This window comes from Loxodonta africana, chromosome 1 (assembly GCF_030014295.1).
Source record: "Loxodonta africana isolate mLoxAfr1 chromosome 1, mLoxAfr1.hap2, whole genome shotgun sequence".
Taxonomy (NCBI): Eukaryota; Metazoa; Chordata; class Mammalia; order Proboscidea; family Elephantidae; genus Loxodonta; species Loxodonta africana.
In genome coordinates, this window is record NC_087342.1 from 55,705,343 (window position 1) to 55,731,364 (window position 26,022).

At 45.8% G+C, this 26,022-nt stretch overlaps 1 protein-coding gene across 1 annotated transcript in view; it reads left to right on the forward strand.

Moving 5' to 3' along the window:
* The window catches only part of PHACTR1 (phosphatase and actin regulator 1), a 273,928-nt gene that overhangs the window by 242,391 nt on the left and 5,515 nt on the right, over positions 1–26,022 (forward strand). Inside the window, exons 8-10 of the mRNA XM_023555811.2 lie at positions 9,043–9,098; positions 15,523–15,584; positions 21,259–21,399. Coding sequence (XP_023411579.2) covers positions 9,043–9,098; positions 15,523–15,584; positions 21,259–21,399 — 259 coding nt within the window. The remainder of the gene's footprint in view (positions 1–9,042; positions 9,099–15,522; positions 15,585–21,258; positions 21,400–26,022) is intronic.

The following is a 26,022-nucleotide window of genomic DNA, read 5'->3' on the forward strand; positions in this document are numbered from 1 at the left end:
GAAAGCCTGACAGAAATGCCCCGCCCTCAAGGAACTGACCTCCGGGAATTCAGAGGAGGGAGGAGGGGAGAGAATTCTGTGCTTCTCCCCTTTCCCCTCCCTCACTATGCTCCTCTTCACTGCATAGTCTCATCTGGGACATCCATTAGAAAAACCCTTGTCTTCTACCACCCTTGAAGAGAAGACCTTGTTTTCCATCTTTCTCCATGAGGACCTTGCATTTCTTCTTTCTGTCCTTCTGGAAATGCAGTCACATCTCAGTGGTGCTGAGATGCAGAAAACCAAAGGCTGCTCTCCTTTATCCTGAAATGCAGATACAGCTTCAGAGCTCCAAGCTTCAGCTCAGGGCGGTCCGTGGAAACAATAAGCAGTTGTTAATGCTAATGAAAGCAGTGACCTTGCTGTTCCTTCCCTGAAGAAGCTCATTACTGCTGTGCAGCAGAACTAATCCTCGTTGGTCCTGGGAGTCAGAGCAGCAGAACCTACAAGGGTATTGTCACTTCTCTGGGGAAAAGCTGTCCTGCGCAAAGACAATGCCCCCTGCTCCGTATGTATTCACAGCATCTTACTGCAACCTTCCCTAGCTGTCTGCTTTTCTAAGGTCAAATCTTAAGCGACTTTTGTTCTCCAACAGTTTTTTCATGCAAAAAGACAACCAAAAAACCAAACCTGTTGCCATCGAGTCAGTTAGGACTTATGGCGACCCCCTGTGTGTCAGATTATAACTGCTCCATAAGATTTTTCTTGACAGTAATCTTTATGGAAGCAGATCGCCAGGACTTTCTTCCACAGAGCCATTGAGTGGGTTCAGACCTCCAACCTTTAGGTTAGCAGCCAAGCACAAACCACTTGTGTCACCCAAGGACCTGCAGAAAGACAAGCTCCGGTCACTAGTATAAACAGGGGCATTCAGACTGAAATAAAGACAAGATCCATTCTTAAATTTTGAAAGAAAATAGAAAGCTCACGTATGGTAATTGGTGACGTGGCATTTAAGCAGGAACCCGGTGGTTTTTCAGTTCATGACAGTGGCTGAGAGAAAAGAAGAAATCACTTGAGGCGTGGAAATAATTTTGCTCTCAAGGATATTTTATAAACCAAACTCATGCACTTAATAAAAAAAAAAAAAAAAACAGTGCCATTGAGTCGATTCCGACTCATAGCGACCCTATAGGACAGAGTAGAACTGCCCTGTAGAGTTTCCAGGGAGCGCCTGGCAGATTTGAACTGCCAACCCTTTGGTTAGCAGCCCTAGCACTTAACCACTATGCCACCAGGATTTCCACATACTTAATAGCAAAGCTAAATATAGATCACTCAGCTCACATTAAACATTTAATTCTGGATAATTCACTTCCTGCAAAAGTTGAACTCCCAGAAAGGTTTCCCCTTGCCTCCAGGCATTTACGAAATGGTCAGTACAGAAACAGGAAATTTTTTAAATGTTTGAATGTTAATCTTTAAATCAGATACAATTTCTTAAATGTATTAGCAGGGGTAAGGGAGATAGAATACATACTTAAGATAGCTCCACTTTTTTATCAGAGTTACCAGCTCCTTGGGGTTATTCATACAAGTGATGAGTTCATGAATACAGTAACTGTGCTCTGCCATTCAGCTTTTTAGTAACCAATGCTTCTACGTAAGGGGAACCCTAAGATGAGCCAGGCAGATGGCTGCCTAATCTGGTGATGTCAGGCTGCTCTGGGGGTTCCCCCTAAAATTCCCATGACTCAAATTCTGAAGCTAGAGCTTTATCCCTTTGGTTTGCCTCTGTTCAAAGACAAATCCCTCAAGAAAGGGTAATATTTCAAATTAATATGTCATTTTCATTACAGTCCGACCTGAAAGGGTAAGTAAATGCCACCCTTCTGTTTCCAATATCAAACATACAAACCTATATACAGCCTACTCTATCCTGCTTCCCTCCTGTCTCAGGAAAGAGCAGTCCCTCCTGAAGGAGAAGGCCTTCTCTGCCCCAGCCCCTGGTGCCTTCATAACACCCCTGTCCTATGTATTAAGACTTGTTGTTCGCTGCCGTTGAGTCGGCCCTAGACTCGTGGTGGCCATGTGCACAGAGGAATGAAGCGCTGCCCAGTCCTGTGCCATCCGCACGATAGGCTGAGGTTCAGAACATTGTGATCAAAAGGGGTTTCATTGGCTGATTTTCAGAAGTAGACCTCCAGGCCTTCCTTCCTAGTCCATCTTAGTCTGGAAGCTCTGCTGAAACCTGTTCAGCATCAGAGCAACACGCAAGCCTTCACTGGTAGATGGGTGGTGGCTGCACATGGGCTGGTGCAGTGGCCAGGAATCGAACCTGGGTCTCCTGCATGGAAGGTGAGAATTCTGCCACTAAACCACTACTGAACCTACTTCCTATTTATATATTCAGTGCCCTCCCCCCAACTTAATCTAGCTTCTTTCCATGTTTAGTCCTCTTCCATAAAAAATGAAAACCTATCAGAGCCTTCTTCACCTCCAATTATGGCCATCTCTCTCCTCTCTCCTTCACAGCCAGACTTCTCGTTCCATACTTGTTATGTCCATTTTCTCATTGTGTTCTAAGCCCACTCCACTCCCTACTCCCCCATCCCCCTGAAAGCGCTCCAATGACCTCCACGGTACTGGGCCCAGTGGGCGTGTTTTCAGCCCTCGTTTTATCTGACCTCTCAGCAGCATGTGCTTTGTTGACCATGCTCATCTTCTTACTTTGTTCCAGGATGCAACATCTTAGTCCATCCTGCCTCCATGAACTGCTCCTCTCTGACTCCTTAGCCAGTTCATCCTCCTCATTCTCTGCATTAAATACTGGAATTCTGGAAAGCTCAGTCCTGAGCCCTCTCCTCTTCTCATTCGGTACTCTCCATATACTCATAGCTTCATGTATTGTCTATATGCAGACCAGCCACCAATTTCCATCAGTACCTCCTCCTCTTCTGAGCTCAGTATCTCCACCTACCCGCCTACTTGGTACAACCACTTAGATGTCTCAAAAGCATCCTGACTCAGCAGATCCAAGCTCAAACTCATGATTCCCATCCACCCTTCCCCCAGTACCCCAGAAAACCCTCGTTCCCTTCCAGCGTTCCCCATCTCATTGAATGATATTACCATCCATCCAGTTCATTAGTTATGAAACCTAAGTTGTTGTTGTTAGCACCCCTTGAGTCAGCCCCAGCTCATGGTGCTCCCAGGTACAACAGAGCAAAGCACTGCCTGGTCCTACATCATTACCATGATCAATTGCAGACTGGACTGTTGTGACGCATAGTGTTTTCATTGGCTGATTTTGGGGAGTAGATCACCAGGCCTGTCTTCCGACTCTGTCTTAGCCTGAAAGCTCCACTAAAACCTGTTCAGCATCATAGCAACACACCAGCCTCCACTGACAGGCAGGGTTAGCTGCACATGAAGTGGATTGGCCTGGAATCGAACCCTGGTCTCCTGCGTGGAAGTCAAGAATTCTACCACTGCCCCATGAAACCTGGGGGATATCCTGTATACCTTCCTCCTCCGCCCATGTATGATGTCACTATGGTCTGTCAATTTGACTTCCTAAGAATTTTCATGTGTGCCACCACAGACTAGTCCAAGCTATAATCTTCACCAGGTATCAGTAGCCTTCTAAGGGTTCTGTGCAAGTTGCCTCTCCTCTTGGCTCCCCCAATCCATTCTCCATACAACAATCAAAGTGATCTCTTTTTATTGTAAATCTGATAATGTTCATTGGCTCCACCCTTCACCCACCCTAAAACTTAAACTTTTCAGTGGCTTTACACTGATTCTTGAAAAATCCTAAATGAAGCCTACACGGCCCATGTGGTCTTTAAATTGCACAAGGGCTGGAACTTGATCTGTTTTTGCTCATCATTATACCCTGGTGCCTAGCACAGAACCTGGCACAGACCTAGCACTCAAATAATTTGCTAAGTACATGAATGATTTTACATTTTAATGTGGCTGAGAATGTATAGCATTAATTTTTAAGAACAAATCTTAACAGGAATGAACTAGAGCAAGAGCGATAATGTAATTTCAGGGGCTTCAGAGGGGAGTAAGACAGGGGAAACGCTTGAGAAGTAGAGTCGAGAGAACCACAGGGAAACTTAGCTCCTTCACAGCTTTGCCTAGAGCCTAGCCCCTTTGCCACATATTTTCTGAACTGTTTTTGCCTGATCCTCTTGATGGCCAAACGAAGATGCTGCAAGAATCTGAACCCCCACCTCCCAAAACAAACAAATTTGTCCATATCCAGTCAACTCTGATTCCTTGGCAACCCCTGTGTGTCAGAGTAGAACTGCACTCCATAGGGTTTTCTTGGCCATGATCTTTATGGAAATAGATTGCCAGGTCTATCTCCACAGCTCTGTGGGGTGGGTTCCAACTGCTTGCTTTTTAGGCATCTACCTTTAGCAGTCGAGAACAAACTGTGCCACCCAGGAACCTAGCAAGAATCTGCAAAACCAAACCCGTTGCCATCGAGTTGAATCCAACTCACAGCGATCCTATAGGACAGGGTAGAACTATGCCATAGGGTTCCCAAGGCTGTCAATCTTTATGGAAGCAGACTGCTACATCTTTCTCCAGCAGAGCCTCTGGTGGGTTCAAACTGCTGACCTTCTGGTTAACAGCCAAGCTTTTAACCACTGTGCCACAGGGTTTTCTAAATTGCCAATGGAAGTCTAAATCAGGTTCAACTTGCTTTTCATTTTGAGGATATTTTATTATAGCCTATTTCCTTGAAAATATTCATCCAGTTTTATCACGCACAGTTCAGTTCCTCCTGTACCCCTCTCAGCCGTGAGTGCCATAAGAACATGGTCTGTCAGTGCCTGGCCCTCAACCGGGCTTTAGCCAATGTTGCATAGGTTGGTGGATGAAAGAAGAAAAGCATAAGTTAGGATGCTTAGAACTTGATCTCGTCCAGGCATCTCAAACTTAGAGGTCCACAGGGGCCAGGAATGACGAAAGGAGGAAGGCAAGAGAGATATAAGTACACTCACGTGTATTATTGGAGTGAGTGCTGGGGATTGGGCTAACTGGAGCACACAGCTAAAGGCATTCAGGTTCAAGTGGTAACCTCTGGGCATGCCAGAGCAAACTGGAGAGTCAAGCCCAGCCCACCAAACATTTTGCAGCTTCTGACTAGTGTGGTTTGGTGGTTGTGTTAGGCAGAATACCGGCCCCCACAGAGACATCAACATGCCCTACTCCCCTTTGCCTGTGAATATGTAACTTTACATGAAAAAGGGACTTTGCAGATGTGATTAAGGAGTTTGAGATAGGGAAATTACCCTGGATTATCTGGGTGGGCCCGGTATAATCACAATGTAATCACTTTTTTTTTTTTAATCACAAGAGTCCTTCTAAGGGGAAGGCAGGAAGGTCAAAGCCAGAGAGAAATTTGAATCCCGTAGGGTTTCCATGTGAAAGCTGGGCAATGAATAAGGAAGGCTAAAGAAGAGCGGATACTTTTGAATTACAGTGTTGGGGAAGAATACTGAATATACCATGGACTTCCAGAAGAATGAACAAATTTGTCTTGGAAGAAGTATAGCCAGAATGCTCCTTAGAAGCCAGGATGATAAGACTTCTTTTCATGTACTCTGGACATGTTATCAGGAGGGACCAGTCCCTGGAGAAGGACACCATGCTTGGTAAAGGAGAGGGTCATCAAAAAAGAGGAAAACCCTCAATGAGATGGACTGACACAGTGGCTACAAAGATGGGCTCAAGCATAACAATTGTGAGGATGGTGCAATATTTAGTTCTGTTGCACCTAACAACAACGAGAGATTCCAGAAGGAATGCAGCCCCGCCTGCCGACACCTTAATGTTAGCCCAGTGAAATGCATTTCAGACTTCTGACCTCCAGAGCCGGAAGATAACCAATCTGTATTGTTTTTAAGCCTCTAAATTTCTGATAATATTACAGCAGTAACGGAAAACTAGTACAATGGTTAAAAGTATTCACACTGTAGAGTCAGATTGGCTGGGTTTAGGTCCTGGCTCTGTCTTGCTAGCTGTGTACCTGGGGGAAGTTATACAACCTTCTGTGCCTCAGTTTTCTCATCTGTACAGTGGAAATGATGATAGTACTACTTTAAAGGGCTGCTATGAAGAGTAAATGAAGTAACTTATATGCAGTGGTTATACAGGCATTGAATCAGCATTAGCTTATTCATTTATTATTTATAGCAAAAATAACATGCTCAGTGGAATTCAGTAACTTGTCCAGGGAAAATGGGTTCAGAGCAGAGCCAGAACTTGAACCCAAATCTGCCAACTCCTAAATTGTTTAGCACTTTGTCATTATAATGCACACAATTCCACTTTCCTACGAAATCTCATTTCCAAAGTCAAAGCAACTAATTGTAGCGCAGTAGTTGTGATTTTTTTTTTTTCAGTTGTGATAGAGTTTCTAGATAGGTGTAGCTACATTTTACAGCTATGATTGGCCTTGATGTTCTCAAGCCCTTTCTGGAATGAAATATCAAGAGGAGGCTTCATCTGAATCACATGTGTTTGGCTGTAAGGGTGCCTAGTTAATAACAAGATTTTCTCTATCTATACTTCAGTTACTCCTAGTTTGATCCCCACCAAATATACTTCAGTTACTCCTAGTTTGATCCCCACCAAATATGACCCATAGGGGAACACAATAAAAGGCCAGCACAGAACCATCAAGATATGGGCTGCTAAGCACAGTTAGTGAGAGAACATTCTGTAGACCCTTTTCTCAAAACATTCCAGAATCTTGGCCCGGCCTCTGAGATAGAAGCACCATATCGAAATCTTTAGGGTTTGTTCAAAACATAAACCAAAAAAACAAACCTTTTGCTGTCCAGTCAGTTCCGACTCATGGTAATCCCTTGTGTTACAGAGTAGAACTGCTTCGTAGAGTTTTCTTGGCTGTAATCTTTATGGAAGTATATGGCCAGGCCTTTCTTCCCTGGTGCCACCAGGTGGGGTCTAACTGCGAGCCTTTAGACTAGTGGATGAGTGTAGACAGTGTGCACCACAAGGGGCCTAATATACTGCCTCCAGAATCCTTGTTGCATTTTAAACCTAGGTATTACCAAACCATATCATAAAGGTGGCTGTGCACCCTTCTGAAAGAAATAATTCTTGGAGAAAAGAAATGAGCCTCTAAAAAGATCAGTCTATGAGGAGTCAGTAAGCTGCATTCCAGACCTGTGACACCTACTTGCTCAGTCATATAATCTTGAGTTTTCTCCTACAGTGTGAGAGTCTGATTTTAGAAAGGATGTAGAGACCAGTAGGAGCCCTGGTGGCGCAGTAGCTAAGAGCTATGGCTGCTAACCAAAAGGTCGGCAGCTCGAGCCCACCAGCCACTCCTTAAAAACCCTATTTTAGAGACCACTGAGTCCAAATTGAGACCTGCCAATATTGTGAATTTCCAAATACATAGGTGGCCCTTGCCAGTAGAGAGAAATCATACCTTAAGGGGCTATTTTGAGGAGAAAATGAATAATAAATGTGAAAATGTTCTTATAAACTTAAAAGCACTTTGTAATACAAATTCCAACAGTCTCCAGGGTGCTGTGGATTTTGCAGACGAGTGTCTGACCAAAAATCTTTTCTCTGGCATTGAAGCCCCCTCCCTATCTTCAGCACGAGTGGTGGTAACACTGGGCTATCACAGAGTCAACTGTTGGCTTGCCAAGAGTAATAAGGAGTAATACAAATGATAATAAGCACTGAATTTAAAATCTATACCCTTGGTGACTCTACAGACTTTATATTTTCACCCTAGGTCCTCTTCAGACTCATGATGTAAACATTTTGCCAACAATACACGAATAGTTGCTGACATCTGGGGAAGGACTACAGCTTCTACTGGAAAATCACTCCTTTCTAACACTTAAGTCCCTAGGGAGGACTCTGAGAAGCCTAAAATTCCTCCCAGAATTTTCTCATTTCATACATACCTCATCCCAATGGGTGAAGCAGAATGCTGGAAATTGCACAGTTACCAAATAGTTAACCAAAACCAAATCCAACCAGTTGCTGTCAAGTCTCTGTGACTCGTGGCTTCCCCGTGTGTGCAGAGCAGAACTGTGCTTTATGGGTTTTTTCACGGCTGTGACCTATCAAAAGCAGATTGTCAGGACTTTCTTTCAAGGTGCCTCTGGGTAGATTAGAACCACCCTTCAGTTAGTAGCCTAGCACTTAACCAGTTACGTGACCCAGGGACTCTTAAATAATTACCAAGTGCTTCAAAACCTAAGTATAAATGTCTGTGTTTGTATTGCTCATTCCTGGAACTTTATATGGGCATACGAGTGTGGCTTTCTTCCCTTTGGCGCCATTCACAAGCTATTCTTCTGTGGCTCGGAGCCTGCTCACTCTCTGCCCTCCCCTCCCTGTCACTGCATCATAGCAAGTTCATGCCCTTGCTATGTTTCCTTTGCAATGGCTAAATTACATGCCTGGCAACAGGAGTGTCATTTCTGTTGTTCTTCACTGGTCATTCCATGGTCTAACAAGGCTCTGGTAGTGATGGGTGGGGACGAGAAGGAGAGTAGCTATTGTTCTTTCCAGAGGAGACCTGCTCTCTCACGTATCTCCCCAGGCATGAGCCTCTTATGTGCTAACTGGGTCTGGGCAAAGCTGGCATGAAGCAAGCTCTAGCCTTGAGGGAGGAGGGGGAAGCAGAGGCCACAGGCCTAAGTTAGGAGGTCACAAGGAAAGAAAGGGTTCCTGTGAAGGGAAGAGTCCAGGCTAAGTTTCAGTCCTCTTGCCTGGAGGGCATGGGATGGGGAGGGGCGGGGAGGGGTGGGTGAAGAGAGGAAGGAGGAGGGTCAGCTTGGTGTGACGTGAGGTCTTGTGCCTTTCCTGGGGTTGAAATTGAGGAACTGTGCTGAGGCGTTGCTGGTGAGAGTCAGTCCTTCAGAGCACAGGATGGGACAAGAACTCCAGCCGTCGGCTCGGTCTCATGTGTCTACAGGGGCTGGGGAAATTAATGACCCAAGGAGGATATGATATGGTCCAAAAACTTTTCCTGGATTTTTTCCGTAGGCGGCTGAGCCAGAGGCCAACTGCAGAGGAGTTGGAGCAGAGGAACATTTTGAAACGTAAGTGACTAAACCCATGGCGATCACTGATGTTTTGTGGTGGCTTTAAGTTATTAATTGTAGGTCACAGGTAGAATTCTGCCTGGGTAGAAATTATTGAGAAGTTCTTTAACTGTTAAGGCTACATCGTTACCTGTTAGAACACCAAAGAAACATCCCTATGGGGAAAAAAAAAAAACCTAACCCATTGCTGTTGAGCATTTCGACTTATAATGACCCTATAGGACAGAGTAGAACTGCCCTATGTTTCCAAGGCTGTAATCTCTATGGAAGCAGACTGCCACATCTGTCTCCCTAGGAGCAGCTGGTAAGTTCAAACCGCCAACCTTTTGGTTGGCAGCCAAGTGCTTAACCACTGTGCCACCAGGGCTCCTCGAGCATCCCCATGGAGAAGGTAAATTCTAATCCACTTTGCTCGTTAGAAGTCCACAGACTACAGTCTGAACCTTCCCTTAGTAAGTTTTAAAGTCAGAAAGAAACTTAAAAATTAGGGAAAACTTATTATTAAATGATTTTGAGGAGCATTAGTGCCAACTCTGAACAAAAATTGGCTTAAAACTTAAGAATTGATGGCTAAAATATATTCAGTGTTGGTACACCAGTGTTCATTGGAACAAGTAGCCAAAAATGTGGGAACAACCCAAGTGTCCATCAACAGATGAATGGATAAACAAAATGTGGTATATCCATATAATGGAATATTATTCAGCCAGAAAGGCCACCACATGGATAAACCTTGAAAACATTATGCTGAGTCAAATTAAATCAGGCACAAAAGGGCAAATATTGTGTGATCTCATGTATATGAAATACCTTGGCTAGTCAAATACATAGAGACAAAAAGTTACCGGAGGCTGGGAGGAGCGAGTGGGGAGTGATTGCATAAGGGATACTGGGTTTCTCTTTGGAGTGATGAGAAACCTTTGGAAATGGCTAGTGGTGGTAACGGTTATACAACATGGCGAAGATAATAAATGTCACTGAAATGTACATTTAAAAAAAGTTAAAATGGCAAATGTTATGTATTTTTATATTTTTACCACAATAAAATTACATATATATGTGTGTGTATGTATATACACACAGGAGCCCTGGTGGCACAATGGTTAAGAATTTGGCTTCTAATCAAAAGGTTGGCAGTTGGAATCCACCAGCTGCTCCTTGGAAACCCTATGAGGCAGTTCTACTCTGTCCTATAGGACCACTACGAGTCGGAATCGACTCGATGGCAACCCAGTTCCCAACACCCAGTGCCGTCGAGTCGATTCCAACTCATAGCGACCCTGTAGGACAGGGTAGAACTGCCCCATAGAGTTTCAAAGGAACGCCTGGTGGATTTGAACCGCCAACCTTTTAGTTAGCAGCCGTAGCACTTAACCACTACGCCACCAGGGTTTGTTTTTGTTTTTAATATGTATGTATATGTGTATGTGTGTGTAAAGGGGGAAATAGCCATTTGCAAGTGGGACTAGAAAACCTGACTTTACATTGCAGCTTGCTGCTGTTGATAAAACCCCACTGTCCCTTTAAAATCATTCAACTTAAAGTCTAAGAAAGGATTTTCAAATGAAAATGCTTAATGTCTGTCTATCAGGATCTCCACAACTGGGCAGTGGTGTGCCTCCTGAGGCCCTCATTCAAGAAAAGCACCCTGTCACTGTGGCCATGGACTAGAAAAAATGAACAAGCCCCTTGTTTGGTTCAGGACACAGAGATATTTGAATATATACAGAGAATCCACTGGGTGCTCAAATAATAATGAAGATACAGTCCTAAAATAAATCAAGCATCTCAAGGATGCCAGTGTGCCTCAATTTAGTGGAAGATATTAAATACTTAGAAAATAAAACCGTTTTGCCCACATCTGCTCAATCTCTCTCACTAGCAGATTCCTCAAGAGAGTCAAAAAATAGTATTTTTAGTTTAATTCACAATCTCTCCCTTTCTCTCCCTCACACTCTCATATTCTCACATACACATTCACACTGTTTCTCTGCTTCTCCCTTATACACACACCCTTCTAATTTTTCTCCAGAAAAGAAAAATACACTATACAAAATTTTATAGAAATGCTGTGTGATACACACACACGTGGCACGCTCACGTCAGTCATATGAAACCTCAGTTTGGGTGGTTGGTAATTTCTACTTTGACCAAACTAAAATGTTGTTAATTTTACTTTTCTATCCTTCCCCAGTGTGGTCTTGTGACTTGGTCAGCATTGAGTGGTTTGCTAAGGGTGAGCTGTTGAGTCCCACCCCAGAGAAGATGCCCCCTCCCCCCACCACCACCCCCAGAGCCCTCATCAGCTTTATTTTTGCTTGGTCAATGCCAACTACTCCTTCCCCACCTCTCAGATGGTGTAATTTTCAGATTGGCCTTCCTTGGTCTTGAGTATACCACAGATATTTCCCAGGCCACTAGGAATTTATGTATGTTTTTTTTTTCTAACCAAGGGGTCACCTTAAAAGTTTGAGAAAAAAAAAAACAAAATCAGTTGCCATTGAGTTGACTCCTACTCATGGCAATCCCATGTGTGTCACAGTAGAACTGTGCTCCACAGAGTTTTCAATGGCTGACTTTTCAGGCGATCACCAGGCCATTCTTCCATGGCACCTCTAGGGGGACTTGAACCTTTAACCTTTCAGTTAACAGTCGAGTGCATTAACTGTTTGAACTCTCTTCTAAATTTAAGAGGCCACAAAATGGAATTTGGACATTTTCAGGTGATTTCTGCTGTCAGGGGAAATATTCAATCTGCATGATGTCTTTCTGATCCATGGTCAAGTTTCCATTGTTGAGGAGAAAGGAGAACAGACAAGTCACTGTGGAGTCCTAAAATCAGACGTGAGGTAGACACTTTTGTCTCCTCCCACGTGCCTCACCTGCATTCACACATAACTTGGATCTGTGGTCCTCTGAGGGAATCTGTGGACAGTTTACCTGTGGAGACCACTGCACTGTGGCCTCTGACTGAACTTCTCAACTGAAGGAGCTAAAAACTTCTGCGAGATTCATTCAGGTTTCAGAGAACAGTGCTTATCTCAGCAGGGGTGAGGTTTTTGGAAACAGAAGGTCTAAAACTACCCAGCTCACCTCAGGCTTCCTGAAGGCCTGAGCTCCCAATTCTGGCTTATCAGGCAGGGTAGGTGAGGAGATTGTCCTTGGACTTTTGCCATCTACAGGTGGCTTAGATTCAGGGGACCAAATGGAGGCTATAAGATTATTCCCATTGTTCCTTTTGACTCTGTTCCTTCTTTTCCTGTCCAAATAGCTGCAAATTAAAAAAAAAAAAACTGATAAATTTTGAAAATTTAAATTTTTTTAAAAACAACTTGACCAACTTCAAACATGTTACTCATTTCATAAACTTTTCATAAACATTTTCTAAAACATATCTCCATCCCCCCACCCTCCCACCCCAGATAACAGTACTTAAAATTCTGGAATTTTGTTTTTCTAAACATGTTTTCTTTCTTTTTTTAAAATCTATTTTTGGTTTATTTTGCTTGTTAAACAAGAACTGTTTTGTGGTATAAGGAAACAGCCTCAATTTGTTCTAAAACTGATTTTCTGTGCTTGAAAGCCTGTGAGGAACCACTCTGAGGGTGGGGGAGGGGAAAGGGTGCTACAAAGAGGCCAGGGCCTGAGGTGGAGCTGAGTTCTGGGTCTGATGCCTAGCCCCACCCTGCCTGGCCTGTAGCCAGCCCGGGCTCTGCTCAGCAGCCAATAAGACCCAGTGCCCCTTTGAGCACACAATGATCACTCTGATGGGGGCGCCCATGGCGATGACCTCGTGGGTCTCCCCTGGCCACCCCCCAGTTGCCTGATGGGGTTGTGTTGGTACTCTCTGCCTGAGAATTGATGACACTGGGTTCATAAATTGCTTTGAACTAAAGGTATAGATTCCATAGGTGGTATTTGTGTCCTTGCCCCTCAGAAGGACATAAGGAACTCACACAGGAAACGCAGGCTTCCCTGCCGTGTCCCAGAATGCCATCCTTCGTGGCTTAGAACTGGCCTGTAGAGTATAGGGATCCCCTGACTGGAGTCCAGGATGAGCAGCCAGTAATCATGAGAAGGGCCAGCCCCGATCAGAAGGTGGCATGGGAAGGGGCAGCATGTTCTGGAAAAAAGAGCTGAACTGTGTTCTAGTGAGGAAAAAAGAGCTAGATTAGTTGTCTAACTAATTAGCTGTGTAGCTTTGACTAGCCAGTTAACTTCCCTGGGCTTTTGTGTCGTCATTTATAAGCCAAGAGCAGTACACTAGTGGGCTTCTAGGCCCCTCATGGCCCTTCATATTCTGTGATTCTTTATATTTTAACCAAGTGCTGCTTCCTGGGCACTGACCCTCCAGATTAGACTTTCTCCCATCCCTCCTCCCACCTGCACGAATGTCTGGGGTCTCCTGTCTTCCGGGCAGGGCTTGCTGTCTGTCTCCAGTTTGTCTCTGATACATTAATTCGTACTAAGATATTCCCAATTTATCTCTGATACATTAATTCATACTAAGGTATTAATGGCTAACCAGTTTAACTTATTTTTATCCAAGAGAAATTTGCATTTTTAAAGGGAGGAGGTAAAACCTTTAAATCCAAAGAAAGGAGCTGTGATGGTAGAGATACCAGGCAACATGTGGGAAGGAGAGTGGGGCCCTCTGGTGACCCCATCCCATCACACGGTGTGGGTATTTCTTGTACTGCCTCCATACAAGGCCCTGATCTCCAAATGAGGTCACAGCATCCAAACTGTGCCACTTGGGTCTTGCCCAGGAGCCTGAGTTCTACTCTGAATCCCCATCATTTGTCGTAATGGGAGGTCTTGTCGCCTTCAGCCTGAGTTGCCTGCATTTCTGGTTGCTGCTGCTGGGGGCAACTAGGGACAGTTTACCAGACAGTCCCATGTCCCTTCTATGCACAGGGGCTTCGCTCTTTTAAAGACCAGTCCTATACTGGGATAATGTAGCCAGTGTGCGCTGATAGGACAACCTAATTAAGTTACTGAATTGTAATTTATCACCCAAACCCAAAAAAACCTGTTGCCTTCGGGTCGATTCTAATAGCGATGCTACAGGACAGAGTAGAACTGCTTCCATAGGGTTTCCAAGGAGCACCTGGTGGGTTCAAACTGCTGACCTTTTAGTTAGCAGCCTAGCTCTTAGCCATTACGCCACCAGGGTTTTCAAATTTAACACCAGCGATTTCAAAATGAGAAAACAAAAGCCTGGGGCACCCTTAGGAGCCCTCTGCCAAGATCAACTGGAAGTGATTGCCTTTCGCTAACACCATTCTAAGCTCCAGTGGACAAGCATCAAAGGACTGCTTTGACACTAGCTGGTTTTCATGATTGCCTTCAAGTTGGACAATACTAGGCTTATATCAAAGCTTCCATCCTGAGGCCCACAAGGAAAGTGATCTCCCCAAGCCCATTCAGGGAACTTAAAATTTAAATAAGCCCAGATTTTCTGCCCTTCACATCTCCGCTCCCTTCCCCAGACCCTTTTTTACCTAAAAATCCTACGAATAAGTCGCCCCACGTGTTAAGCTGAGAATGTATAGGCTCTGAAGTATACTCTCCTAAGACGCTCCTTCAAAGTCTAAATGCAGGCAGTTATACCCCACATCGTGGCCTCTCACGTGCTCTGTGGACTCCTCGGAAGGTTCAAAGAATTAATGGAGTCAGGGCTTGCTACAGGTGAGCGTTTTGAAGTTCCTGGTAGTGCTGCGGGCTCTAACCAAAACCAGGTGCTGCCATCGAGTTGACTCTGACTCATGGCGACCACATGTGTCAGAGTAGAACTGTGATCCATAGGGTATTCAGTGGCTGATTTTTCAAAAAGTAGATCACCAAGCCTTTCTTCCAAGGCACCTCTGGGTAGACTGGAACAGCCAGCCTTTTAGTTAGCCGGTGAGCATTTAACCATTTGCACCATCCAGCACTCTGCCTTTTTCTATCTCTGCAGCAAGGGGCAGGCACCTCGTGGGGCCAGTCTTTTCTACTCCCACAATGCACCAGACACCAGGCCACCTCACAATGGGCCCTCTGCAGTCCCGAGAAGAGAGCCTCCCTTCCCCCCAGATGCCTGTGTCCCTGCTAACAGCTTGCCAGCTCTTATAAGACCTACCCCCTAGCCTTATAGTAATGTTTCTCAACCCAGCACCTCTGCCTGGGGACCCGAAACCCCCGTGTGACATAAAGAAAACACAATGAAAAGATCAGCCTGCTCACCACAGGTTTGAAACAATGCAGACGGTCTACAGGGCAGCACCCCCACAGGCAGAAGGGAGGCTGGGGAAGGGGCCAGGAGCTCTCTTCCACTTTTCAAGCTGTGAGGCACTTGCCTAGAGCCAGCAAAGGTGGAGAGGATGCAGCTGTGTGTGATGCCGTCTACCTGAATCAAAAGCATCTCAAATGTTTCTTTCAGCTCGGAATGAACAGGAGGAACAGGAGGAGAAGAGAGAGATCAAGAGGAGGCTCACTCGGAAGGTGAGACGGTTCTCTAGGCCCGATGGCTGGGGCTGGGGTGGCCAGGCCCACCCGCCACCCTGTGGCCTTCCATGAGCCTCGGTGGCATGCAGCTGCCTGGTTCCCTGGGAGCTGGAGTGGTGGACCCGCTCCCCCAGTGTCTGAATGTGCAGCTCTTTTACTCTGCAGAACCCTCCCGGAACACCGTGGTCCGGTCACCTCAGGGCCCCCAGTCCTTATGGTCTGCAGCCTTCTCTGTTGCTTGATGGTGTGACATCCACCTACCTCAAAAAATGGATTCAGTGGCATTTCATTTTCAATTTAAAAATTCAGTATAATCCCATCAAGCAACTGGAAATGTGTATCAGTATCAGTTGTCCAAATGCACCATGGTGACTGGCTTTGACCCTGGGAAAGTGTGAATTTCCCTTGCCTCGCATTGTAGTGTTTCCCGCCTATTGAGAGCTATTTAACTTTATTGTTCTAAATCCACACTGAATGACTGAATTAGGAAAATGCCCAAGGTACTGACAGATTTGACGAAGGTGTTTGAAAAGCACCAACCAGAATTAGGTACCTGATGAGAAATACCTACTTAGATAAGTCCTAAAGCTGGAATTTGTATATATCTTTAACCCTAAAACAGATTTAAATGTTGGCAGTGCAACAAAGGTCCAAGTGGACCTCATTCTATGAGTGGCCTCTTAAATAACTGAGCTCACTTTTGAGACTTTTTTCTTAAATAATTGTACTTTAGATGAACATTTCTGTAACAAAAGGGTTTCTCATTAAACAGTTAGTACACATACTGTTCTATGACACTGGTTAACAACCCCTCGACATGTCAACACTCTCCCTTCTCAGCCTTGGGTTCCCTATTACCAGTTTTCCTGTCCCCTCCTGCCTTCCAGTCCTTGCCCCAGGGCTGGTGTGCCCCTTCAGTCTCATTTTGTTTTATGGGTCTGTCTGATCTTTGGTTGAAGGGTGAACCTCAGGAGTGACTTCATTACTGAGCAGATAGGGTGTCCGGGGGACATACTCATAGGGTTTCTACAGTCTCCATCAGGCCAGCAAGTCTGGTCTTTCTTTCTGAGTTAGAATTTTGTTCTACATTTTTCTCCAGCTTTGCCCAGGACCCTCTATTGTGATCCCTGTCAGAGCAGTCAGTGGTGGCAGCCAGGCACCATCTAGTTGTGCTGGACTCAGTCTGGTGGAGGCTGTGGTAGATGTGGTCCATTAGTCCTTTGGACTAATTTGAGGGTATTCTTGGATGATGTTGACAAGTTTAATCAATGACACACAAGATTGAATAATATACTTTGGCCAACAGTCGGCCTGCCACAGTGACTGTCTTGAGAGAAACATAAGTCAAATCTCAGAGACAGTTAAGAGACCCATTAAAATTCATTTCAAAGAGGTTTATTACTAGATTTTTCACCCCACAGATATTATGCAAAGGAAGAAATTCAGAGATTGGAAAATATCATAGCATTTATTGAAGGTGATGATTTGTATTTCTCAATAATACTTTCTCTACCTTAGAGCATCCCAAACATCCAGCGACAAGCCAAATGTCAGCCCAATTAAAAGGAGTAAGATAAGCAAGTGCCTGAAAGATCAGGTGACACGGCAGTGTCATCCTGGTGGTGTGTCATCCTGGTGACGACTAGAAAAAACAGTTGAGTCGATTCTGACTCACGGCAACCCCGTGTGTGTTAGAGTAGGACTGTGCTCCATGAGGTTTTCAATGGCTGATTTCTCTGAAGTGTATCACAAGGCCTTTCTTTGGAGGTACCTCTGGGTAAACTCAAACCTCCAACCTTTTGGTTAACAGCTGAGTGTATGTTAACCATTTGCACTACTCAGGGACTCCAAACAAGCGCTAAATTACCTCACTTCAACGAATTGCTCTCACTCCGTCCAAATCTAACTCTTTATTGTTGTTGTTAGGCGCTGTGTAGTCAGTTCTGACTCAGTGACCCCATGTACAGCAGAACAAACCACTGCCTGGTCCTGCGCCGTGCCCACAATCGTCACTATGTTTGAGCCCACTGTGGCAGCCGCCGTGTCAGTCCATCTCATTGAGGGCCTTTCTCTACATCCTTAAGAAACTACCTGTATTTGGACGGAGGGCAGGGCATATTTTTTCCTGAGCATCAGGACGCATCGCTGGTTACCCTAAATGACTGGGGTGTGAAAAGGAGGCTGGTGATGACTTGGCATTTACAATGCAGAGAGATTTAGACATTCAGAAAAATGTTTAAGTCAGGTCTTCGTGAAGTTCATTGGAGTTATTGCGGGGACTCAAACATTCTCCAAAATTTTAGATTTCTTACCAAAAGCTAATAGTAGAAAAATACTGAGACTTTCATTTAATGCTTATCTCTTAAAGAAGACTATAAGATTTCACAGAGAAAAACTTGACTAATTGTGTAATTTAGCACAGGGTGATGGAGGGAGGTCCTTCCCACACCTGTCTCCCCTTAGGTGGGTAATGCTAGGGATAGTTGCCCCCGCCTAGCCCAGTGTTCGCAGGTCTCTAAGGCAAGATAAATGCCTCTTTCTCCTCTTGGTTACCTTACCTTTCTCCTCCCAGGGAAGCCGCTGTAATTTCTGCATTCGCCCTCCCATGGGACTGGATCAGGGAACTGGAAATAATGAGCTGTGTGAAGGGCTAACTGTGTGAGGGAAGGACGGGGAAGCAGTGACCTGACCGCGTCTGTGTTTGCAGGCAGAGATGCAGAGCCTATGGAGGTCGGGAGTCCACGCTGCTTCCTGGCTCTGGGCCAGTTGTTTCCTCTGGACCCTTTATCACACCGAGACCAGCTGCCAGGGCGGGTGGCTGCTTCTCATTACTCACCCTCTGCCCAAGGATTTCCTCAATAAAATTCCATTTAATTTTAATGTGCTCGTGAGAAAAATAAAACACAGTAGCTGATGCTGATAGAAAGAGACTAGTGATTTTCTTTCACCAAATTGAGACTAACCTAAAAATTGTATTTTTTTCTTTTTTTTTTTTTGTCTTTTGAAAAATGCCTGCCTCTCCCTAAAAAAAAAAGGTAGAGAAGAGAGATTTGTTGTTGTTGTTAGCAGCTGTCAAACTGCCCCCAGATTCATGGACACCCCTATGTTATGGAGTAGAGCTTCTCTACTGGGTTTTCTTGGCTGTAATCTTTACAAAACAGTTTACCAGGCCTTTCTTCTGCAGAGCTGCTGGGTGGGTTGGAACCTTTAGGTTAGCAGCCTATGGCAAACTGCTTGCACCATCCAGGTGGATAGATGGATGAACAGACGGACGGATGGACGGATGACAAGAGGGAGAGGGGGAAAGATAGGTAGGTAAAGAGGCAGGCAGACAGAGGAGAGAGGAAGAGGTAGAAAAGAAGGAAAGGAGAAAGGGATTTATTAATAATGGAATTTGAGTCTCAGTTAATTTACTTTTTTGTTGAGTATTTGGTTGCAAGTGGCATCATTGCTGCCACAGATTGAAACATGATGCCACCAACTCATGGATGAGAATCCTGGCAGCATTTACTACTCGGTCCATGCACCACCAGAGAGTGGTCCAGCAGCAGAAGTCAGTCCATCCCCCCATTTCCTCATCACCCTAGGGCTGCTCGCCTGCCTCCTTTGCAGAGACAGGTCCTGTCCAAGGCCTCCAAGGGATTCAGGGATGAAAACGAATCCCTGACCTTCACATCTTGCACTGAGTTTTCTATTTACTCCAGAGCCTGCCGCAGAGAAGCGATTAGTGAAATCCAGATCATGAGTTCCATGAAAACAGATCTGAAAGTCCATACTTGGTAACCTTTTACATGTCATGGCCCACTTAGAGAATGACAGTATTTGTATAACCCCTAGGGTAAATCTTGCTAGTCCTGAGGAACACAAGCTGAGGATTTTGAGTGGGAATTTTTGTTTCTCTGGGATAAATATGATAAACATTGAGTTTTCGTGTGTTTCAGTTATAGTACAAAAACTTACCTCTTGGATTCAGAATGGACTGCCATATTTGTTTACCCAAAACCAAAAAACCAAACCCACTGCCGTCGAGTCGATTCCGACTCATAGTGACCCTATAGGGCAGAGTAGAACAGCCCCATAGAGTTTCCAAGGAGCGCCTGGTGGATTCAAACTGCCAACCTCTTGGTTAGCAGCCCTAGCACTTAACCACTACGCCACCAGGGTTTCCATATTTGTTTACAGCCATTTAAAAAAAAAAGTTGCTATAAAGTTGACTCCAACTCATGGTGACCCCATGTATGTCAGAGTAGAACTGTGGGTTTTCAATGGCTGATTTTTTGGAAGTAGATCACCAAGCCTTTCTTCCAAGGTGCCTCTGGGTGGGCTCAAACCACCAGCCTTACGGCTAATAGTCAAGTGTGTTAGCTGCACCCTGTTGTTTCCTGCGACAGGCCAACACTGATGTCCAGTGTCATGTCCCAGGAAAACCAAGGCCACCTCAGGACCACCAGAACCACTTTGAGGGGGGTCTGTATGCATCTCTATGCAGGTGGGCCCTCTAGTTCTGATTCACTCACAGATCCTCCCACCACTGGCCGCAGAGGGAGCTGCAGGCCTGCCTTGGTCCTGTGCAGTGCCTGGTCATCCACACCGCTCTTCTGTTTAATGCCAGCCAGGCAATCACTTAATTACCCTTTTGCATAGTAAGCCACCTGGCAGCCAGGTGGAATGTTTCGGCACCAGCCCAGGGTGTATGACAGCAGCATGATGAAGACTCAGAACAGCCAGGGTGGTCTGGACTCACTGGTGTTTATTCCTTTTACAGGCCTTAGTGGTAAGATTCTCTCTGACTCCGTCTCCTATTAATAGAATTAAATACAGTTGAGGGCTTAGAGGAAGAATGGCTTTTAAATAATGTCAGTTGGACACAAATTGACAACATCTTAAAGAGCAAGCAACTGTGTTGCTCCAGAAGAAATACAGCTAGTGACAAGAAGAGATGATAGGAATGTGAGCCTTACACTGTTCAAGTACAAAGAAGGGTGCTCGTGGGTGGCATTGGGAGATGGCTACGTCGATATGAATTCTCCTTTTATCTGTCGCATTCCTCAGCACAGACCTGTCTAGCAGGCCACCCCTGAGTCTAATTGGCACAAACGTGGCCATGCTCCACTCAGCTCTGCATCTGGGGACTCACCTTTCATTTGAACTTCTGAGAAGACCATTAGCAGGGTCTTCTGACCCCATAAGCTGGCATATCACCATTGCTGCAGGCCCCAGAGTTTGCATACTGTTTGCACATATACTTTGTTGTGTCTGAAACACACACGCAAACGACCTATTACAGACCCATCTTGCAGAGAGCACTAAATTTGACACACAAATACAGACTCACAAATCCAAAACAAGACAACCTCACTGTGTAAGTTTCCTGTCGCTTGATGGAAGACAAAGGACAGATGCAGAAAACACACAACAGATACCCACACCCACACAGAAAAGACAAGCTGCTTTTAAAGACCGAGATGTCCAGTGTTATTAAGAAAGAGATGGAGTGGCTGTCTGTCGGCATGGGCCTGGAGGTGTCTCAAGGGATAATAAAGCTCTCTTTGAGAGTCCTAGAAGAGCCCCAGGTCCAGGAGTCAGGCGCCCTGGGTCCTCACCGGGCCCCTGCCTCCTGATGACCTAACCTTCTCCGGTTAACTGGTTCCTTCTCTCTCCCTCGCTGCAGCTCAGCCAAAGGCCCACGGTGGAAGAACTTCGGGAGCGGAAGATCCTCATCCGCTTCAGTGACTACGTGGAGGTGGCAGATGCTCAGGACTATGACCGGAGGGCCGACAAGCCCTGGACCCGCCTCACTGCTGCCGACAAAGTAAACCTGGCTGGGGGAGGAGAGCGGAAGGGGGGACAGCTGGAACGCAGGCAGGTTTCCCATACCCTGCTTTGCCTCTTATATTGGATTTCTCGCCTGCTGCTGGGGAGCCTGTAATGAGACCAGCAACAAAGCCTTAGCCGCAGCCTCGGTAATTGAGTGCAAAGCGCCGGCTGCATGGCTGATGGTGCTGCTCCCCACCACCTTCCTCCAAGGGCTCCAGAGGCCACTGCAGTTCTTGTTCACTACTCGTAGGGTGCACAGGACAGGCACATCATATTGAGCCTGCTGTACAGGAGGAGTCCTGGCAGCATAGTGGTGAAGAACTCGGCTGCTAACCAAAAGCTCGGCAGTTCGAATCCACCAGCCACTCCTTGGAATCCCTATGGGGCAGTTCTGCCCTGTCCTATAGGGTCACTATGAGTCGGAATGAACTCGACAGCAATAGGTTTTTTTGGGTACAGAAAGAGGAAGAGCGGCACTCAGGCTGTGCCCAGAGAAACAGACTAGCAGTTGTGTAGACACTAGACAGGTCAAGGGCATGAGGCCCCAGGGTCCAGGCTTATCTCAGACCTTCCACATCAAGAGCACCCAGGGGTGGACTTGCAAACCGCAAAGCCGACAGAGTTGCTGTGTTTAGGGTTCTTGCCACCTAGTAGGAGAACTAGGACGCAGATCACAGAAACGTGGCAGAACACGTGCCACCGCATGAAAAAACTCTCATCAGTTTGGGAAACAAGAAGAACAATACTTTGGCGTTGACAGTTGCCATGGAGTCGGCTCCAGCTCATGGTGTCCCCATGTACAACAGAACAAAACGTCGCCCGATCCTGCCTCATCCCCGTGATTGTAGTTTTGTGAGTCCGCTGTTGTGGCTATTGTGGTAGTCCATCTCATTGAGGGTTTCCCTCGTTTTCACTGACCTCTTACTTTACGAAATTCTGTCTTAGTCATCTAGTGCTGCTATAACAGAAATACCACAAGTGGGTGACTTTAACAAACAAATTTATTCCCTCACAGACTGAGAGGCTAGAAGTCCGAATTCAGGATGCCAGCTCCTGGGGAAGTCTTTCTCTCTCTGTTTTCTCTGGGGGAAGGTCCTTGTCATCAGTCCTTCCTTGGGTCTAGGAGTTTCTCAGAGCAGGGAACCCAGGTCTAAAGGACAGGCTATTCTCCTGGCTCTTCTTTCTTGGTGATAGGAGGTCCCTCTCCTCTCTGCTCGATTGTCTCTTTTATATCTCAGAAGAGATTGACTCAAGATACAACCTAATCCTGTAGATTGAGTCCTGCCTCATTAACATAAAACCAACCAAACCAAACCCAGTGCCATCGAGTCGATTCCGACACATAGCGACCCTATAGGACAGAGTAGGACTGCCCCAGAGTTTCCAAGGAGCGCCTGGAGGATTCAAACTACTGACACTTTGGTTAGTGGCCGTAGCACTTAACCACTACACCACCATGGTTCCCCCTCATTAACATAACTGTCTCTAATCCTGCCTCATTAATGTCATAGAGGTTAGGATTTATAACACATAGGATAATCACATCAGATCACAAAATGGAGGACAGCCACACAATACTGGGAGTCAGGGCCTAGCCAAGTTGACACACATTTTGGGGGGACACAATTCAAGCTATAACACATGTCCTTTACCATGGCCTTTTCTATCAGTTGATGACGTGCTCAAAGAAATCAAGCCAGAGTCTCACCTGAGAAATGCATTTTCACTGAGATATTTGTCGACTGCAATAAGAAATGCAGCAATGCAAAGGTTAACTCATTCTTAGCTTGCCATTAAATCAAGGATCAAAATGAACCTCTGCTTGGGAATCCTTTGTAATTCTAGTCCATGAGGTCCTGGAAGGCTAAGGGCCTCTATGTTGTTGTTGTTCTTGTTAGGTGCCGTCCAGTCGGCTCTAACTCGTAGCGACCCTATGCACAACAGAACGAAACACTGCCTGGCCCTGCAGCATCCTCACAATCGTTGTTATGCTCGAGCCCATTGTTGCAGCCACTGGGTCAATCCACCTCATTGAGGGTCTTCCTCTTTTCCACTGACCCTGTACTTTGCGAAGCATGATGTCCTTCTCCAGAGACTGATCCCTCCTAACAACATGTCCAAAGTATACAAAGTAAAAAAAAAAAAATTGCCCATCGAGTCGATTCTGACTCATAGTGACCCTGTAGGACAGAGTAGAACTGCTCCATGCAGTTTCCAGGGAGCGCCTGGTGGATTCATACTGCTGACCTTTTGGTTAGCAGCCATAGCTCTTAACCACTACACCACTAGGGTTTTCTCTATACAAATAGTCTAGAAAAATGGTTATGCCCCATGTATGACTGAAAGTGAGGACCCTGGGGTACACTGCATGCCCTCTCCCAAAGAGTCCTGCTTTTGCCCCATTCGTTCCAGCAGCCCATGGCCTTCTTACACAATACACAATCTTCCACAGCCCCGACTCTGGCTGAATTACCTCCAACCCTGAATCGGAATTCCAGGAAACACAAGTGAAGAATGGAAGCTGCTGCACTTGGGTGGGACCAAAGTGCTGAGGCAGACAGACTTCCTCCTAGAAATGGCCTCTCAAGTGGTGGGGCCACGTCAGACCTTGATGAACGGGGAACTGGGACCTCGTGTGCAATGCTGCACTCACACTCACCGCAGCACAGAAGTCCATGTGAGCGACCCAGGGGCTGACCCACAGTGCAAACGACACACAGACAGGCTGACAGACAGACAGGCCCCGCCACAGGAGAGGCAGCTATCTCAGTGAAACGTGAATAGGAGAGGCTGTCTTCTGTTTTCTTTTATTCACGCTTTCACTGTGATACACTTGCTTACCAAAGATGAGGGTATTAGCAGATTTCAAAGGCACATACAGCATGTCCCCACATGCACCCCACTGAAGTGCTGCGTAGCTGTTGGGGTAGTGAAAGTATCTAGTTCCTCAAAAGCTGTTGGGGTCAGAAGAACAGGAAGTGGTGTCCCCATGATACTGAACATCATCTGATTAGTTTGAAACCCGAGTGCCCCTTCTTTTGCTAGGGTTAGCCACTGATGTGATTGAATTGTGTCCCCTCAAAAGGTATGTTGAAGTCTGGGAGGGTGATGAAGAGAGGGGAGAATACAGCAGGTGCCAAATGGATGTTTGTAGGATTTAATTAGATGGAGCTAGAAGGCCATTCCCAGCAGGGCAGTCAGCTTGAGCAGAGAGTCTGGGGACAAGTGTGAGGTCCACACTGCTGCATGAATGTTCAAGTGGCACATCAGTGCACAATACAGTCATCTTAATCACATTTTCTTTGTTAAAATTCAAGATCTGAGTTCCTTAAAAAAGATGCTGAAGTCCTAAACCCATACCTGTGAATGTGACCTTCCTTGGAAATAGAGTGACCTAATCCCATCTGAGTGGTGTCTTATAAAAGAGGAAAATGAACACAGAGATTTTGGGAGATGTTTTTATGTGGAGGTGTGTCTATAAGCCAAGGATTGCTGGGAGCCACAGGGAGCTAGGAGAGAGAGGCATGGCCCAGCTGCTTTCGCAGAGTCCACAGAAGAATTGACAAGGCCAATACCCTGATCTGGACCACTAGCCTTCAGAACTGCAGGACAGTACATTTCTGTTCTTTAAAGGCACCTACCATTCTGTTAAGGAGCCCTGGTGAAGCAGAGGTTTAAGTGCTTCGCTGGTGGTGCAGTGGTTAAGTGTTTGGCTGCTAACCAAAAGGTTGGCATTTTGAATCCACCACCCACTCCTTGGAAACCCTATGGGGAAGTTCTGTTCTGTCCTATAGAGTCACTGTGGGTCGGAATCAACTTGACAGCAAGGGGTTTGATTTTTTTTTGCTAACCAAAAGGTCGGCGGTTCCAACACCAGTCACTCCAAGGGAGAAAGATGTGGCAGTCTACTTCCATAAAGATTACAGCCTTGGAAACTGTATGGAACAGTTCTACCCTGTCCTATAGGGTCGCTATATGACTTGGAATTGACTCAACAGCAGCAGGTTTGGTTTGGTTTTGGTTACGAAACTGAGACAGCCACTCTGATCCTACTTGAAGATTTTCCATCCTCAGACTCTTCAACACAAATACCAACCAAAGAGCTAAGCCAAAGGGCACGTGTTTAAAATGTCAGGCCTAGGGACAAAGTGAGGGTATCTCCATCCCAGCCCTACCTCCACTTCGGTCCCTTCTACGCCCTGGGTCACGAGGTACCTCTCTTTGCCGCCTGACTACCCAGCCTCCTTCCTCAGCTGCAGCCACATCGGTGGGCTATGCTATAGGGATAAGGCTTTCAGGGTTGTCTCAGAATATTGGTGCTTACTCAAAACATATCCCATACCCTGGACGGTGAAAGATATCATTGAGGCTTTATAGATCAAGGGGAAAGTAGGAACTGGCCATCACCCATTCTCTTCATTTGGTTGGGGAATTTGATCCACCCTTTCTGTTGTTGTTAGTTGCCATTGAGTTGGCTCTGACCCACGATGACACCTCGTACAACAGAACAAAACATTGCCTGGTCCTGCGCCATATTCATGGTATTGGTATGCTGGAGTCCACTGGTGCAGCCACTGTGTATTTTGAGTACCTTCCAACCTAGGGGGCTCATCTTCCA